General features: G+C 28.8%; 1 protein-coding gene across 2 annotated transcripts in view; it reads left to right on the top strand.

Annotated features, from left to right (window-relative positions):
• The first annotated feature begins 1,249 nt into the window (after nucleotides 1–1,249).
• LOC100162857 (calcium/calmodulin-dependent 3',5'-cyclic nucleotide phosphodiesterase 1A) overlaps nucleotides 1,250–20,154 on the top strand; it is a 424,716-nt gene continuing 405,811 nt past the window's right edge. For both annotated transcript variants that reach the window (XM_029486979.1, XM_029486974.1), the window contains exon 1: nucleotides 1,250–1,857. In XM_029486979.1, coding sequence (XP_029342839.1) covers nucleotides 1,533–1,857 — 325 coding nt within the window. In that variant the 5' untranslated portion in view covers nucleotides 1,250–1,532. The remainder of the gene's footprint in view (nucleotides 1,858–20,154) is intronic.

The following is a 20,154-nucleotide window of genomic DNA, read 5'->3' as shown; positions in this document are numbered from 1 at the left end:
AATATTTATATATGTCGTTTATACTATTCTACCAATTAAAACTATTATTCCTACTGAATCTTAATCCGTTTCTAAAATGTAAATCAAAAAATTTCGCATAACGCTGCAGTAATGAAAGTTTACGTGACGGATTGTAAAAAAAATAGTTTGTGTTTTTAACGGTCTATTTTTAGTAGGTACGTAAGTAAGTTTATTTTTTAGACACCTGTTGTATCATAAATAATGACGATCGTTGTTTGCAAAAATAGCGATATTGCTTTTCTACTTATATTCGGTTACTTTTTATATATTCACACAGTTAAAATATAATATCATACAAAATATAAGATGATATTAGATATCATATTCATAAGACACGCTATGATTCATATGAAACATTTTTGCTTATAATGATAGATAATTATTTACTTTAATGAATGATTTAAATAACTCGTGTTTATGATTTAAATTATATTAGCTATAAAGTATATAACGTATCTGTTAATTTAGTTTACAGAACAATTAAAATTGTTTCATTTGTGAGCATAGTTCGTTTGTTTGAAATTAATTTACTATTGTAGGTATTTAAAATGCTTAGTTATTTTATTTTAATGTTCAAACATTGGTTTTTTTCAAACCTATAATATATTCAAATAAACGTAATTAATTTTAATTTAAACCTTGCCACCCTGGTAGCGATCAGAGTGAAAAGTGAATGATGCGTATTGCAGTATACGAGTTTTTTGAAGTTTGTATTTAGTCTGGGGATAAAGTTTTGAAAACTTAAATAAAAATGAAAATCTTCGAATGGCTAGTAACAAAACTAATAGTTTTAAATTTTAAATTAAAAAACACATTCAGTCGTGTAAATGTCATACGGATATGGTTGAGAATTAAAATATGACACGTTTTAACTTGGACGTTTATATAACACCAATATAGGTAACGGATATTATGGACAAATGAAACGAAAAATCGTCAAGAATAATCATAAAAATAATAATTTAAAGGGTACTATACACGCACACGCACTCACAAACGTATACCTAATATTATATGAGATGTATAAATTATAGGTAACAATATAATTATATACCTACCGTATACCCCGGTTGGTTACAGCGCACAGTAAACGAATATATTGGCCGACGACGTCAACGGTGGTGGCGAACCGCGCGCGCGACTCGGCCGGAAAACGCACTTTTCACGCTCGCGCGCTGACGCGGTCCGCCGCTTTTGTCGCCGCCACCGTCGCCGCTGACGCCTTTGCCGCTGCCACTCACCACGTGGATCGGTCGCTAGACAGTCGAGCGTCGTCGGTGCCGTTTCTACTGCCACCGCCACTCGATCCACTGCTGAGACCAAGTCGAGTCTCGTCTACCACACGGGTCAAGCCCCTTACCTGTCTTGTGTCCGCGTACGTATAGCACACGCAACAATTCGTATAAAAATAACATTATAATATATTCACATACGATTCGAGAGTACCGAACGGACCGCGAACGGACTTAATAGTCCGATCTTCCGCGACCGTCGCAGATCGCGCGGAGGACATGGACAAGGGAGGAGAATCGGATAAGGCGTCCCGGGCCGCCGGAGTTCGCGCTGTGGATGAACGTCAACCACCGGCCGCGGACAAGACCGGTGGTGCATCCGACAAGCCGGCCATGGTCAAGAGCGATGGCACATCCGACAGGCCGTCCGCGACCGCCGTTGAGCGGACGGTAGATGGACGAGGGACAACCGGAGACGGTGGACCGGAAGTGAAAGACAAAAATGGAAACAGTTCGGACATGCCACCCGATGAAGTGGACGACGGAGTGGTCAACGAAGGGCGAAACAAAATTTTCCGGCTGGAAGGTGCGGTCTATTCAATCGGTAAGTGATTTAAAACTTATTTCTTACCATACGCGACACCATAATATTACAATAACGTTTTAGCGAAATAGGTCGTCTCGGTGATATATCTATAACCATAGTATCTTATACTTATGATATTATATGGTGTGATATTTTTATATTTTACAAAGTAAATTGCGAACGGACGGACGTCCGTATTGATACGTATTTCGAGAATTCTGTTGTCGTGGATCACAAGGCGGGCCTCGTTAATAACCGTCCACCATCGACCTCAATCATAATAATATTTATAATACCACCAAACAGCCCCAAACGAATCACGAGCGGAAACTTCGAGTGGTCAGCGCACTTCTGACACACAGGCAGTAAAGTATATCACAGTAGGTGAATTATTATAACAATATTATGTTCGACGAAACGAAGCCGATATACAGCTGTATTTATAGGCATGACGTTGTGTTCCGATTAATCCAGGAGTTATTTTCAAAACTTTTTTAATACACGGTGGCAGGTTTTTTTTCCTCTGCAGTATTTTAACTGAATTATAAGCGGGAAATGATATTGTATACAGGTACTGTATTATTTTCAAATTATAAATTCAATACGTATAGTTTTAAAACGAATTTGTATGTAAAAATAGCAAAAAAAGAATTTATTCAAACACTTGAATACGATTAGCATATTAAATATCGCAATTTTTTTTTATCGTAATATAAAGTCTATCGAAAAATAATTATTTTATTTTGATTTTACGTTTATCGCTAGCAGAATAAAACAAAAAAAAATACTTCCATGGGCTATTGTATTTTATTTTTTTATAGAGATCTGACACATTAAAATATGTTTTATCTAGTAAATTTATATCAAATTAAAATTTTTTTTACAAGTACAGTATTTTTGACACAAACATACCTACCTACTGATACAAAATAAGTTTTGTAAAATAAATAAAAGTGTGACTTTTAGGTATAATTAACTAAATTAATGTTTATTATATTATATAGAATATTGTGGGAAGTTGTTTTTAGAATATGATTTGGGTGATTTGGTATGAGGTATACAGCATGATGTATGTGTTATAAAATAGTTATAAATTAAATATTTTTAGAAAATTAATAAATATATTTTGAGAGTTTTGTGCACTATATACGATTTGATTTTTATGTGTTACGCAAATAAACTATTTATCTACTATAATACATGTTATTAATACAAAACCTAATATTTTTGAGTTTTCTTTTCATTAATATTAAAAAAATATAGCTATATAAATATATAGAATAGTAGTTAGGTATACTAAAAACAAAACATATATATTGCAATGTACCTATATATTTTTGAAATATACTTTTCTAAATTAACCATTACTTATGTTAATAATATTAATATATCGATTATATTTAAGTACCTACTGAATATTGATTTGGTTTCCATTATTCAATGATAATTTAGACCTAATTGAGCTTTTTCTGATAAAATTTTTAAAAAAATAAATAAAAAAGCTTCCGATTAATATGCACACGTTTTCACCTTCTGTAAAACAAACAGATCCTCTCTGCATCGCTCTGAATCAAAAACTTTGGTTAGAACGGAATGGAATAATATTTGCATTGGTTGCTTTAATCAAAAGAGCGAAATCAAAAGGCCAATAACTGATAACAATTGAGTAAAAGTAAATAGGAGAAAAAATAATTAGCAAATAAATGTAAAATCATGATACGAGCATATTATTATATTAACATAGTTAAATAGAATACGTGATGTTTTTCGATTGTGAACTTTTTTATTTTTTATGCTTGTATCATTTAATGCACTGACTGCACTGTCTCCATCTCGTTCTATGTTTGTGTTGTGGAAAGACTCTTTATGTTAAACTGATGATCCCGAATCAATTTGATAAAAATGTTGATTCTATCGTTTACAAAAAAAAAAAATGTAATTTTTATTAATAAGATTTCCTTTTATCCACATTTTATAAATAAATACGACTAGGTACCTACAATAAATTGTATTACCGTGTGTTGAATTATTTCATTTTTTTATCCTTGAAATTCAAAATTTTGTTGTCTCCTAACATTGTTCTGCATTTCAGTATGACAATATTTTTATATTGTATAGTGTATACACATCGTTACAATCTTATTTATTTCAAAATAGATAACTAAAACAGTAATACAACAATATAGTTCATAGAATTCATAGAATTTTGTGGAGTGCCGCCATTGTTTATTTTTTTAAGAAGTCAACATTTGAAAAATGGATTTATTTCCTTTTTTTTATGTCTTTCGTTGAAAATACACATGGATGGGGCTGCTAACTTTTGTTTTTCGATTCCATTTCTGGTGTACAGTAACCAGATACCTACTTAACTATTTCAAAAAACTGTTCTGGTTTTTGAAAATAATAAATTAAGGGTTAGAACCAGTATTAAACGGTAGCAAAAATGTTGGAAGCTGTTTTATTTTATATTCTATAATATTATATTTTATGTGAGGATTTTATAGAATATTAAGTAACATTGCGATGATTAGATGACACTGCAGTCTACACCTGTTTTACTCTGTTGTTTTTTAAATTCAAGTGAATTGACCAATTGTAAAATTTAGAGATAAGATTATTACCCCGGATAATCGTATAGGCTATTATTGATAAGAGATAACTGTTTTCATTACCAAGCAAGTTCTGAGTATTTTAAAGCCGTAACTTTATTTAAAAAACGTACAGTTGTCTAACTCTTTCAAAATTAAAATATCAACAAAATTATCCGAGATGCCCTGAATAATAATCTTATCAATAAATTGTATGATAAGTTGATGTAATCTAATATTTTAAAAATAACAGAATAAAATAAATTATTGTGAACGTAAAATTTGGTATGAACAACGTATGTAATGGGCGCGGTGTCCTTTAAAACATTAAATTCGGATTTGTTTGATCCTAAGTTAGAATAAACATATTGGAAAAACTGAGATACTTGATACTAGTAAGAAACAGCTTTAAATGTTAGTGATATATTCTAATTTTGTTTGTTCAGACTTATTGACGTCTATTTAAATATTTTGGATAAGAAATACTATTAATTTTGTTCATATACTTGTATAACTTGAAAATAAAAATTAATAAATTCAAATTGTAAATATCGATTACATCGCCTTTTAGGATCAACTGCAGTTTCATTTAAAGTATATCATGATAACTTAACTATTATAATATGATGATATAATTAACATAATAATTAGTTAGGTATTCACAAAGTTTCTGGTCGTCTAGTTAATGATTTTTTGAAGTTCATAGTTGCAAGTTTTAAACTTATGCTTTTATTCCGAAGTATTTATAGAACGGTACTTTTAATATTGATGGCACTTTTTTGTGGAGTGTAGAATTTTGTTGTAATATGACTATGATAATATTACACATTATTACTGTTTATTGGTAAATATTTTTTTAATACTTCAACAACAAATTTGAATTCATATTTAAATAATAATTATCATAAACATTTCATACAAAGTTAATAAATGTTTTGTTTCATTGGTACCTAATAAAATACATATTAATACAAGAAATCAAACAAAATTCATTGTCAAAAGCGTATTCAAATTTAGTATTTATTAATAATATATTGGTACTAAATTTGTTTATAACGTTAAATAGACATTTAATTATATACATTAAATGCAAATTATCAAATTATTAATAATATTTATACCATAAATAAGCAAATAACTAGATAGGTAATTATTTTCATAAATTTTAAATATTCCATAAAAATTAAGTCAATACATAATTGAATACCTAATTCAATGATTAAGTTAAAAGTGTAACTATATTTAAGATTTTGAGTGGAGCGAGGACGGTAATATGTACAATTGGTAATACAATGTTGCGTGTTTATTTGTTTTTAAATTATGATTTTAAAAACTTGAGACACATTTTAGGTAGGTACCGTAGGAAAACGAGGTTGATTTCTGATTGAAAATGTCTATCATCTAGTTTGTACTTTTAGAGTGTTAAAATAAAAATAATTCACTGTAATAATTGGGAAAAACTAAAATTTAGATAATTTTATAAGTTTTTTTCTATAAAATATGTTGATAAAAATTTATATATTAAGCCCAAAAGCATACAAATGTAATACAAGGTTATACAGAAGTTGTACTTATAGCTTGTAGTGATTTAAAGTTATTAAAATATAAATGCAAATTTTTTTTTTGATTGGTATTTAATGTTCAAAACGTTGACAAAAATCTTTAAGATCTCAAACATTTAAAAATCAATTTCAATTTTAATAGCTAAGCTGGCATAAGAATTCGACACAAAGTTAATTATAATTTGTTACTACAGTAACTTAATAACATCGAAAAATGAAAGTACATAATATGCACAATTTATTTTTTATTTCACTGTCAATATTATTGATATTAATATTATTTACAAAAATTGGATACACTATTATTACAACTTACCTATCTTAGCGAATTTGAGTTATTTTGTAATAATTAAAAAATATTATTAGTAAGTAAGTAATATGATATAGAACAATATTATTATATAATATTCTTGTGCGATTTTTTTTTTTGATAAAAGTTAATATAATCTACCTATAAATTATAATAAACAAAATTATAAATTACTAATAGCAGTATAAAATAATATATACATTACAATATTCATAGGTATATGGACTGATAGATCGTCTCCGCTCAGAATCGTTTTTCGTATACAATGATTTATCATTGAATTTAAATTAAACATATCAGTGACTATATAAATGACGAGGAATACAAGCAGAGTAACTTCTCTAATTTTTTTCCATTATATATTATTATTCAAGTAAATTATTTTTTTTAATACAATGACACATCTCTTTCCCAAACGAAACTTAAAATTACATTTTATTTGACGAGAATAATAAACAAATAATGTCTTATTGATTATTAGTTGTCTATATTGTATCAGTATTGGCAGAAACGCCTAATATTATATTATAATAGTTGTAGACAATAAATTGTAGGCAGGCAATATAATTTTAACCAACACCATACTGTAAAATATCAATTCTTCTCATAAAGTTTATTTTTAATTGTAATTTTAACCATGAACGAGTACCGACCGACACTTGAACGACATAATTAATGTTACGATACACTAGTTGGTAATAACTAATTTATTTATGTAAAACAGAAAGTATTAAAATACGTAAATTGTCATTTCTAAAAGGGAGAATATTTAATACAAAAATAAATAATAGTGATACAAATAAAAGTCCGCGTATAACTTACAGTAAACCTATGTCATTATTTTCAATACCCATAGGCCCTAAATTTTTTTTGTTCTCTGAAGTTCTAGCAAAATTTATTTACCAGACAATCCTCATTGACCACAAATATAATTATAATAATACGATATCGAGTCGTTCAGTTTTCGTCGAAAGTGACATTTTGTAACCAGAATTAATGTCCGTATGGACCGTATCGAATATAAAATAATAATGTTATAATATTAGTGTAGTTTGATAAAGATTTGTCTGATATGCTTGAATCAGGACTATAATAATTCCAAATATAATGGTATTGGGTATGATTGCTTTTATAATTATACATATTATTCTAAGAAGTAAAATATGTATTATATAACTATATATTTATATTATAACCAATATACATATATAGTATATTGGTACCTACTTTAATATTGTACAATAAATTATAACGCATAGTTTATCATTATAGTTAAGCGTTTTACGGTTAGATAATGTATGGTTCCGCACTGTATAATAAATCAGCGTGGTTTTTATGAAGAAATAATTTGGATTATCTGTGCAGACTATGTGACAAGTTAATGTGTATTTTCTATATTTTTAATTTTTTTTTTTAGAATTCGTTTAGATAAAATTACAGGTAAACTTCGACGTTAAAACTATTGACATAGGTTGGTAGATAATTTAAATAATATTTATAATATTTATATGTATATAATTTATGGAAATATTGATAACTACAGCATGGTTATCAAAAAAATAAGAATAATAATTTAAATATATTATTAATTATAATAATTTGGTTAACATATAGATAAAATATTAATGCTATTATGGGTATAAGTAATTAATTATAATTCAATTCTAAATTCAACGACTGTTGACAGTGGATTCTTGATTAATAATATCTCTTAATAAGACATCAATAAAATAGGCCATTGCATCTTTAATATTTTAAATAAAGTCTTCAAAGAACACCTATCTATAATAATATATTAGGCATATTTTATTTGTTGAAGCTTACAAATAAAAAAATTAAAATGTGGGTACCTAATCAATTTAAATTCAATTCATAAAAAAATTAATTCATGATAAACACCTGCAATTCCATTTTACATTTTTTTTATAAAAAAAAATCTGTCGTTCAAATGAAGTAAAGATAATTTTCATTATTAGTTATTATTCAAAAATAGGACTAAACATATTGTAAATTTTTAGATTAATTGTAGTAAAAATATTTTTTTTTTTTTTTTTTTGTTATTAAAAAGATTTTTATTCAATCTGTTACTAAAATAGAACAATAAGAACAATTGATGAATTAAATAAAATAAAATAAAATAAAAATAAATAACGACAGATTAGACTGAGTGTAGAGGCCTCCCAGCGGAGGTACTACGACAATAGTAAAAATATAAAATACAAAATAAATTATGTATAATAATTAATAATATTATAGATGTTTCTTAATTATACAATTCACTCGTAATAAATTATACCACATTTCAATTATTTATTTCATAATTCGAAACACAACGAAATGACACAATAATAATATCGTCTTTGGAAGGTGATAGCTGTCGGCCATTTATGACTGTCTGTTCTTCCGGTATTTCCCACAGGAACTACAACTATGTTTGTCTGGAGAGATAGATATACAACAGGGGGACATGGTAGAATCGTGTTATCTAACATAAACAGAAAATCACTGAAAATTGCTTTTGCAGATGTGTAAATTACACAACCGTTTACATAAATAAAATAATATATACTCACTTATACTTATACTCATTATTGTATTATTGGATGAATCATATTATATACATTCCAAATATAATTTTCATATTTTATAATATCGGCGGATTCTGTCAGAGATATTTTGTAATTATGTGCTCAAGTCATTTAATCTTTGTGTCGTGAAATGGGCCTGTTAAAGTCGTTTCTCCTGACTTCCTAATTATATCGAATTCGTCAAACTCGTTTAAATTTTCTCTCTTTTTTTTTTATTTTCTTAATTACGATAAATGAATGAACATTTGTCGTCCGCAATGTAGACGGTACAAATTTGTAAACGTGTCATGATGCCGTTTTTCATAGAATGGGAAGCGAGAACAAAAAAATCCCAAACAAAAATCGTCTCTGTTTAAGTGCTCTTTTACCAGTGTTTTTATCTTCGGGTTTTTCACTACTCATCATTATGATGTGCTTAACTTAAATCGCCTACGGTGAAAACTATTTGGAAATAAAAATGTAAAATTCAAACGAAAAAAACGATTTTCAACGAAATAACAAAAAAAAAACCAGCAGGATTCTACCGATGAGTAACATTATCTTTATGGAACATGATTTAATAAATTAATATGCGTATAAAATTATATTAATAATTTGATGTCAAAGTATGAAAAAAAAAGCGGGGACGGGAAATTTGTTATTTCACATTTTACATTTCATTTGTGTGTCGACCCAAGTACCCAACTCCGTTTAATACACGAATATTGTGTGAAAATATCTTACTAGTTAGTAGTTACTACAATATATCATAATATAGCTTTACGTTTTTTTATCGTCTACGTACAAATTTAAAATTTCTTTATACAATATAAAAAACAATAATTTTTCATGTTTTTCGTATTAAGTATAAACGAGGGAAATCATTATGAACATTTTCAATTTCACTACGAGGATTTATATTGCCACACACATTCGTTGTATTTACATCGATACGCACATAATAATATAGTATACGGTGAGATATAATATTATATACATTATAGGTACCTACCCACGCACTTTCATGTTATTAGAATAATAGAATATTCCTACATAAAATACTTATGTGCATAATAATAATATGATTTCGAGCTCGCAAAATTGAATAAAATATGTTGTAGATAAATATATAGTAAATATACGTTTATCATGTATTATGACGTATACGAACTGTGTGTCCCGAGAATTGTCTGTAGGTACTTAAAAAATATCGAACTTGACGGAAATGTGAGTGAGCACAATAGCACGTATTATTATTATTTTTGTTTCAAGAACGCTGTCGAGAAATGTCGACAAACAAAAACGACTCTTTGGCTGCAAAATACAGTCGGTTAAATAATCAAAATATGTCGGCGTGAACCTCGCCCGCGTAAACTCGTATATAATATAATATATTATTTGCGTGTATTTTATACCTAGGTAATAATAATAATGATAATAATAATACATTGATTATATGTAGAATCGATAATGCATTATGCGGTCGCGGCTGGGGCGGCGGCGGGACCAGCAGCCAATAAGAGTTACGATCTGAGACGCATTAGCAGTCTCGACCACCTGGTTGGGAAAATAGCTACCAAACGTCGTGCTTAAACCTACCCAGCGACCGTCGTGGTCGAGAGGCGAATTTGTCCGTATATATTATTATTATTATTATTATTATTATATTATTTCACGCACGACGGCTGAAGATTCCGGATAAAGTCTCATCCGCGTACCGTGCGTATACCTACTCAACCCTCCTCCGGTATAACGGGACGGAAGCTGATGCAGAGGTTCTACTTCCGGTGCACACACACCTGCTGTCACCGATGTCACCTCCGTCCCACCCCGTCTCACCCCATCCGACGACGACAAGTTGTGGCACACTCCGACGTGTCATTTGAATTTTTGCCTTGAGGTAAACTTCACAATCGAATCGTTCCAAAAACACATATTATTATTGCGCAGCGAACGCTTTACGGATGAAGGTATAATGGTGTATAGTACGAAACTCGAGTGACAATATGGCCATTTTAACACCCGTCTGTCACTATAAAACAACGGTACGTAATGCTAATAATATTTCGAGCATACCTTTAGGTACGCACATATATTATTATAATATTATGTCTGTCGATAAGCGTCCGATGTTTAATTGCCGTTTTAATATTTACATATTCATTTAATTAGTCACATTTTTAAACTATAAAACCGTATTTTTTATACCTGCCTACCGTCTATTTTCTAATTTAAATATTGTTTTTATTCATCACCATAATATAATATTATACACTCGAACGATGATTCCGTTTTAATGTATTCCACGGGCAAATTGAATTATTATACCTGACCGTCATTTTATTTGTTTTGTCCGTTCGAGTTTGAACGCATACACATATTGTTATGTTATCGTTAAATTTCAATTCAATTCCCAATGTCGTCTAATTTAATTGTTCTTGTTTAGCAGTTCCGTTACGTCAATATAAGTAAAAGCCAAAAGGTACGGTAATGAATTACCTACGGATTTTGATGGTTCACTGAAATGAGGAAACACAACAATCCAATCTGAATCGACGAAATGCGTTAGTAGGAAATTATTTTATTACAAATGCCTATCTAAAACGTAATAATATTATATTATAGGTACCTACGTGTGTATAAATGTAATACCTAATTCGAAATCCATGAAGTCCTATTTTAGATGCGTGAAACTGTCATTCACCTTATGAACTCAATTCCTCGGTTATAATTATTATATTTTTATGTTTTGATTAATACGCCCACGCCTCTACAAACGATATGGCACTGTGTATGACTTTAGTATTCTAATTCGAATGACAATCGCATACGTAAATAATATTATACATTTTATAATGCACCCACAATATGTTTTAATAATGAGTATAGAACATGATATCCAACCATTGATATTTGAATGTTTCATTTATGTTGGATAGTGATGTGAGTAATAAAGCTGTGTATTATATTATTATTGTTATAAGTATGTTGAAGTAAATGCACATGTTGTATATTAATTAATTGTTTTTTTTTCCTTAACTGTAATTCAAATATTTAAAACAATAGGTACATAATTGTTATGCGTAGTTCAAAAATATTAAGTCATCATAAAAATGATTTTTTTCTTGTAATATTATGGTTATTATTTATTATTTCTTTACTCTTAGTATGTACACATACTAATAATAATAAAGTTTAGGTACTTCGTAATTGAAATTCTATCAGTTATTATGTTCCGCCAAAGTTTTTAATTTATTTTAATGGAGTACAGGATATACTGTCGAGATTCTAAATTAGGACATAACTTTATTTTACTACCTAATAAAAAACCAATACAAATCAGATATTGGCAAACAAATAATTAGATTAGACATAATACCTATCTTTGGACTTCGTCCAACTAATTTGACTTGATACCGTTGGTTATTTTTTGACTTTCTATACTTGGAAAAGGGTATAACTCCCAAAGGGCACTGGAGTTCAACATGTACCCACGTCAAATGTATAAAGTTACAGGATATCGTGTAATTTCTGAAGTGTTTACAACTTTACCATTTTGGTAGGTACCTGTTGGGGTCACAGGAATTATCTTCGTGGTGATAGTTAGATAATTAGAGTAATAAATACACACAAATATAAATCACCAGTGTTTTCCATATACCTACTACCTATAATATCGATTCAATTTAATGCATTATGTCAAACGAAGTAGCTTAATTTTAAATTCTCAGTGAAACAAGTATATTGGTACTACGATGGTATATTTTTCTTTACTAAAATTGTTATTTAGTTAGTTTTGTAGAAAAGCGGAATTCTAAAAAATATGCATGTAGTCGATTGGAAATTTAAAGCACAACCATTATTTATGAAATCGATTTTGGTTATTTCGTTGCAGCACAATGAACTATGATATTAAATATTTGAAATTCCACCAATTATTTATTGAAAATATTTTATAATTTAATCACTTTAATCAGCAGAGCTGTATTTAAATGCAGTGACTTATCACTGCATTCAAAATTATGACAATGTGTGACACTATCCTGCTCAAGTTCATCTCTCGGTGTTCTGTCTTGAATTTGAAAGTCGGTTTTAATAAATTTCGAACCATTGGCACTATAAATAATATTGGAAATACTAATATTTAATAACAGTGTGATTGGCGTACACCCTAATTAGTCATTCGTTTGCCCAGCCTGTCTAATTTGATGTATAGCTATCGAATAAGTAATTAATCAAGGATGCATATATATTTTCTCAATCGTATTATTTTGTTGACAGTTTTTCTATGATACAGAAATATTCAAATATCAGTTATCCAGTAAACATTTCTACAATCATCCAAAATTATCTAGATTTATGTTTAGGTATATTACATTAAAACTGTTTTGGTACTTAATTATTTTATTTTAATACGTCATTATTTATTTTGAGTAATGCAGTCACTTGTAAACTATTCAGTGTATATTATAATAATATATGTGTGTTTACGTAACGTATTGACTCTAAAAGTTGTTAATCCATACAACAAACAGAATATTTGAAACATGCCAATTTAAATATTGCTCACATTATTGTTTCGTATCGCACATAATATTATTCTGTTATGTATTCTGATTAATATAATATCAAATATAAATTTTTTGGACACCACTTGTTATCGTTTTGTATGGTTAGGTAAACATTTGCCAAGACTAATTCGTGTGTAGTTTTTAGAATAGATTAGCTTAACTTGGACTATCAGTTAGATTAATAACTACATAATACTACACAATTTCAAAACGCAACTAGCTTAAATTAAAATAACAATTTGTTATCATACCTATTTACAATTATTATTAAATATTATTTTTCATTTTTTACTGTACAATAATAATAAAATTATCATATTGTAAATTTAAATGTAACTAAAAACTGGCGTAACAATAGAATACTTACGTTTTATTATTATAGGTAGACACTATGTAGGTGCAATGAGAAAGCTGTTGGATATATATGAGATATATTATTAATATGTTTTATAAAAACTTATTTCAGAGCTCAAATGTGTTGATATGTTCTTTTATAGCGCTATTGTCTAGTTAAAGACGTTTAAATTATTTATCCATTATAAATGTTTTAATCAATGGACAACACCTATTTTTAGATTATAAACTATAAAATGAGTTTTATTAAGGACTAGCAAAAATGTGGAAAAAAACATAAATTAAAATGATAACAAATCCAATTATTTGTCATCGTTATTTTTAGATCCACTGTACAATAAGTATAGATACCCTACTCCATCCATACAGCTAAAATATACACTTCAGGGTTTAATTTAAATTTTATTTTAACCCTATTAAATGATAAAATTATTCTGCACTTCTATGAAAACGCTGAACTGTTGTTAAACATACAATACAGTTATTGTTATGTATTATAACTTTAATAGCAACTACTCAACGTTGTTTACGAGAATTCAATTTTAGGATTAAAAATGTAAAACTAAAAGTTAGAGGATGATATTGGGTAAATTTAGTTTTACCAAAAGTGGTTCGTTCGATTTTCAAAATAATACATTTATTATCGTGATGGGCTATGGCCTATTACTTATGCTATGTATATGATTCTGGCGTTTATTACTTTATAACCAATAGTTTGATTAGGTTACTATCGCCAAAGTTATCGACAATTATTGATCATTACAAATGCCATCGTTTATAATATACCTATAATATACTATACACCCGGCAATCAGCACATACGTGAAATAAACATAATACTATTATGTTTGTATTATTAACCAATATTTATGTAAATCAATTGTAAATTAAGTGTGTATTAATTAATTCTGTGAATCGTTAATACTTTTGTTTCAAATATTTAACCCTGTTTTTAAAACTGGCAAATATACTTACACAGTTACACGCGACTAATGCGATTTCTTTGTTATTATACAAACGAACAAAAATATATTTTCAATATATGATATTATGTGTATTTATTATACGTATATTTGAAGCATTTTTTTTAAACACCCACGACCATATTTGTTTCAAATGTAATCAATTATTTTCCTCCACCGGTACAAATGTCATTTAATTTACCTCTTTTTTTAAATTATTGTATTATTATTTTAAAAAAAATTATACTATCATATATTAGGATATCAAAAAAGATAAATAAAATAGTACTAATGAACAATATTCTATAAATTTAAAGTGTACCTGTGGCAAAAATAAATTACAGAAATTCTCAATGAAGACGATAAAACGTCAATCAATAATCTTAAGTTTCTACGCTAGATTTGTTTCTGCATGTTTTAACGCAAGTTATAATAACATAATATTGTTAATTATTTCGTTTTTTTTTTTTTTTTATATATAACTTTGCTTTATAGTATAAAAGTTATATAAAGTTTATACTATATTGGAAAAAAATTCATATAGAAATTATCATTTCACTAAAATTGTACACTAAAACCCCGATGTGATCAAAATACAATGAAAAATCGTTTTTGATATTGTCTGATGGAGTCAGTATGAACTATACACGTCGTTATACTGTGAAATTTATAGGTTATAGGTTAGTTTGTTATTTTTATAATTTTAAATTTGGTTTTTATTTATATATATATAAAATCCTATTTGTAATAAGTTCTATACAAAATTGTTCAAAATTATTTTGTCAAATTTATATTCAAAAAAAATAAAAAGTAATACTGGAATTTCGATACGTTTTGGACGTAATAATATTGTTCAAGTTTGTGTCAACATTTTAACTCTAAACAATTAATTCAAACAAAATATTCAAATAATGTAAAATGAAGCTTAAAACTATAGTTTTCTAATTTACAATCTACATTTTTATAGCCCCTTTAAGTTGACCCTGATCAAAAAATGATTTGCAATATTTTGTTTGTAGTATATAACTGTAATTAGCAATGCCTAATGCATTTGTTACCTACCTACTATCTTAGATATTTTCACCATATTATCACCGAATCGTTTATTGTTTACTATTGTTATATTAGTTTATAATATACATCGTATTTTATCAAGAAAAATCAGAGTAAATCTTTCTAAAATGTGTTAAATTACTGTATACTTACAATAATACATTTCACAGAAACGCAATGTCTGCAATTTAAATCGATTGTTGACTGATGACGTTAGTGATGTGTGAAAAGTAAATAAATATTAGCATGCGTGTGTGTGTTTGTCTGTGTGTGTGACACCATAACATTCTGTGGAGAGTAGGTATTTCCACATGTCTAGACACATGTTACTGCGCGATGTTACATCACGTATTTTTATTGTATATTTGTACACATTTTCATGCATTGATAGATGCTATCAACGGTTTGATTTCAATTTTCCTATTTCGGTATTCAATAGCGTTCACTTTATTTTATTGGAGACATTTATAGAACTTTAAGCTCTCAGTTTAGTTTGTATGGGTAAAACCTTTTGGATATTTAAAGTCCACTAATGTCTTACCCACTCTAATACACTATCGTGACTATCTATTGGGGCTTTAAATAAATTGATCGTTAACCATAGAAAGGGACAAGTCCAAAGGTTTAAACATCGTTTCGTACCAAATCTATTTTTTCTTGTTTTTCCTAAGCTTGTAAATATTTTGGTTTATTTGTATAACAACTAGCTATTATCTAAATATGTATAATTCATATAATGGTAATTTGAATTATTAGCAAAATAATATTAAATCTGTGTTCACAATTTAAAATGTTTACTGACACAAATAACTGCACTTAATAATAAAGAAAATAAACTTGATTTAAAATGTTTTTTGATTAACGTAGATTCATTTTGAATCCAAACTAAACCTATCCAGGTTATCAGCCAACCTCTAAATATCAATATCAATTTTTATTATTATTATTGTTTTTGTTTACAATGATTTTTAATGGATTTAATTGACAATTTCTAAGCGATATATAGGTACTGTGAAAATATTACAACTAGTTTAATACTAAATAAATAATAATAATTAATACCAAAAAAAATACAGTTAATTATACTAAACAAAATGCAATTTATTATAAACAAAACCACTAAGCTTAGAGGAAAATTGATTTGGAAGAAAATCAATTAGACCAAATTAGAATTGTACATTTTGAATTTTATTTGCGATTATTGTGGTTTTGTGACTAAAATTGTATTTAAATGTTAACCATCGAATTAAACAAAATATATGGCATAGGTAAGATATTTATGGTAGGTAAAAATAGGTCGATTTTCGATGAGATTAGAACACAAATATTATATACCTTGATACATTCATCTGCTGATCCCTTGATATTAGTGATGGCTAATATAGTCTACAATCAGCTATACCTTATCAGGTATCATACGGTTACAATGCATTATTATAATTTTAATTGTGACATGACGTGCAGTATTTGAGTCATCAACAAGGGTCCGGAATTAAAGCCGTTGAAGGCGAATAGGTATGTCGTCTATTTCAAATAAAAAATACTAAGATTTTACAAACAAGGGGTCACTGCGCGACAAATCCAGCCATTATTATTACATTGTTGTTCGCCTCTCACGGTACGCCGTAGTTTTGCTGTCGTCCAAACGGCGGCCACACGGTCTTTTTTTCCCTCGCATCATTTCTCCAATCTTTCTTAGTCGTATGTAAAAAAAAAAAAAATAAATAAATAAATAAACGAGAAAAAAAACCTATGTGTGAACCATTATAGTACCTACCTAACATTGATACACGGCGTATGGGTTATGTATTGTATACACGAATGTGCGTCAGAGCGTAGGTACCTATATATAATAGAATAGGTGAGGGTGATGCGAATGTTCGTTTACAGAAAGGAAAAGGAAAATAAATAAATTCGTACGGTACATCGATTGTAAGACTGAAAACGCAGTCCTTTGGTGAGATATCGTGCAAAGGGCGCTTAAAAGAGAATATTTCGTGTAGCTCGTTAAACGCGCCAACGACTATAACACTCCCTTGAACGCATGCGCAGTATATATATATAAATATTTCACTATATCGTATAATATTTTAAATGTTACGCGTAGGCGTTTTCCTACTCTTCGTACCGCGTATATCATCGACGAGTATACCGCATGTAGACGAAAAAAAACTAGTGCACACACGAAAAAAAAAGTAATGTTAAACTTATATTTTATTCAATGTTTGCGTATGATAATTTTATTCAGTCTCTAAGGATAACTTATAATATTTTATTTATATTATTATTAGCAATTTATTTTCTAATAGAAGTAAGAGGTATGTTAAACATATTTTGCCAACAACTTTGTACCTATCTATAAAATATTATATCACATTGTTGATTGATTTAATATTATATAGGTATTATTATTATCGTTTTCTAAATCAATGCATATAAGTACCACCGCAGAATTGTGTGAATTGGTATATAACCAATATAGACTAAAATTATTCCAAATAGTCAATATTTTTAAAAATGTTTTTTGTGTAGGAAATATGAATATATTTAGGTAATTATGAAAAGTTTCAAGTACCTGCATTAAGGCGTTTTGAATTAGGTACAACAAAATAACTAAAATCGTTATAGGAAAAAATTAATTTTCAATACTTAGGTATTTCTTTTTACCAACATTTTAACTTTAAACGCTTATAAAATTATTTTGCTTATATATTTTTATGTTTCTAAATAGTAATTTATAAGCATAACTTGTGATAAGAACCATGTATTATGACAGTGTAAATTTTTAAGAATAAATTGAAAACTTTCAGTATTCTTTAAAAAAATTGGAAACAACTGAAAATCAATAAGACAATAATTTGTTAAAATTGAAATATTATTATTGAATTGATAAATTGATTGGTTAGCTGGATTACCAAAAGTTAAAACAATGTCTTAATGCCAAATCTCAATGACAAGGTACACTTGACTACAATAAATTGTACAGCAAAAGCAGTTAGGTACAACCCCCTTTTATCCTCCAAATATTTTGATGAGTACTGGTAAGTGGTAGACGACTATGTGTGTACATTTGACGTCCCAAAGTACAAACTAAATCTGTTTTGATACCGAAAACCTCTCTCGAAGTTTATAATTGGACAATTTTTTTTCTAATCAGAAATGTTTCTTTGGACACAAAACACACACACACACACACACATTATTGTAAATCCAATACATTTATCGCATCGCTCAGAATCTAAAAGTAAAAAAAAACATATCATTGTAGAACCGATAATATGGTTCTATATACGTATAATAGGCTGATCCAACATATTACGTACAAGTTCCAAATCCAAATGATTGAGCGAACCACCCGTCGCCGCCCCTCACCCCCTGAAATATGCAACTGACGCACACCGTATACTACCTATTATTATTATAGTTTTCATCCCCTAAACCTGGTGTATGTATTTCTTTCGCCGTTCGCAAGCTGTATAGCACTATATTATTTAGTATATATTGCGTATATTCGGCGGGCCGAGAAATTGTCGTGCCCGCCGCTGATGTGTTCTGCAGCTGACAAAAGCAGCCGTCCTCCAGTCTGCTTCTTCCGCGCGTCGTTATATTATTACTACTACAAATGGTTTTAGTTTGACAGTAACATATTGCCGAGCGGTGCGAGCGTAACCGGTCAAAAAATGGATCCGTTTCTTTATGCCGTATAATAATATTATATGTTTATATTTCTTTTTTTTTTCGCAAAGGAAAATAAACATACATTATCCCCTCGGGTGTATCGAACGCGAGTCTCGCAGTAGTTAGTGTATCGTAGACTTTATAATATATTCATAAGGATAGGTGAAGTTCGGGTGCGAAAGTAGTAATTTCGTATGGTAATAATTTTACGATAAACAATGTACCTACGAATATGATAATACTGTAAATAAATAATTGTATACAAAGACTTACAGAATTCTCGGCGGTGTTCGTTACTAGTGTCTCCGTATGGACTTTTGACGTCCAAGTGGGCTTCATTCTATCGGTCTAAGGGATTTTGGTGATGTTCGATCAGAGCTCAAAGCAAAAATACGGAAAATTCCCACACGATTTAACAAAACCAATATAATATGTTATCGCGTAAATATTGTGCGGCTTTCGCCGTTTTCTTCATTTCGAGAGGACGATGACCGACCCTTTGACGCCCTCGACGCATACTATTCTGTATAATATATTACCTACCATCGTCTAATGAAATGTATATATATATACATATATGTAGTGTGTGGTGTCCAAAATGCGTGCCTATACATATTATATTTATTATGATAATGAAAGGAATCCGGTTGTCGGTGTTTGCGCGTGTGAG

The sequence above is a fragment of the Acyrthosiphon pisum genome, chromosome X (assembly GCF_005508785.2).
Source record: "Acyrthosiphon pisum isolate AL4f chromosome X, pea_aphid_22Mar2018_4r6ur, whole genome shotgun sequence".
Taxonomy (NCBI): domain Eukaryota; kingdom Metazoa; phylum Arthropoda; class Insecta; order Hemiptera; family Aphididae; genus Acyrthosiphon; species Acyrthosiphon pisum.
This window is presented reverse-complemented; position numbering and strand designations above follow the sequence as displayed.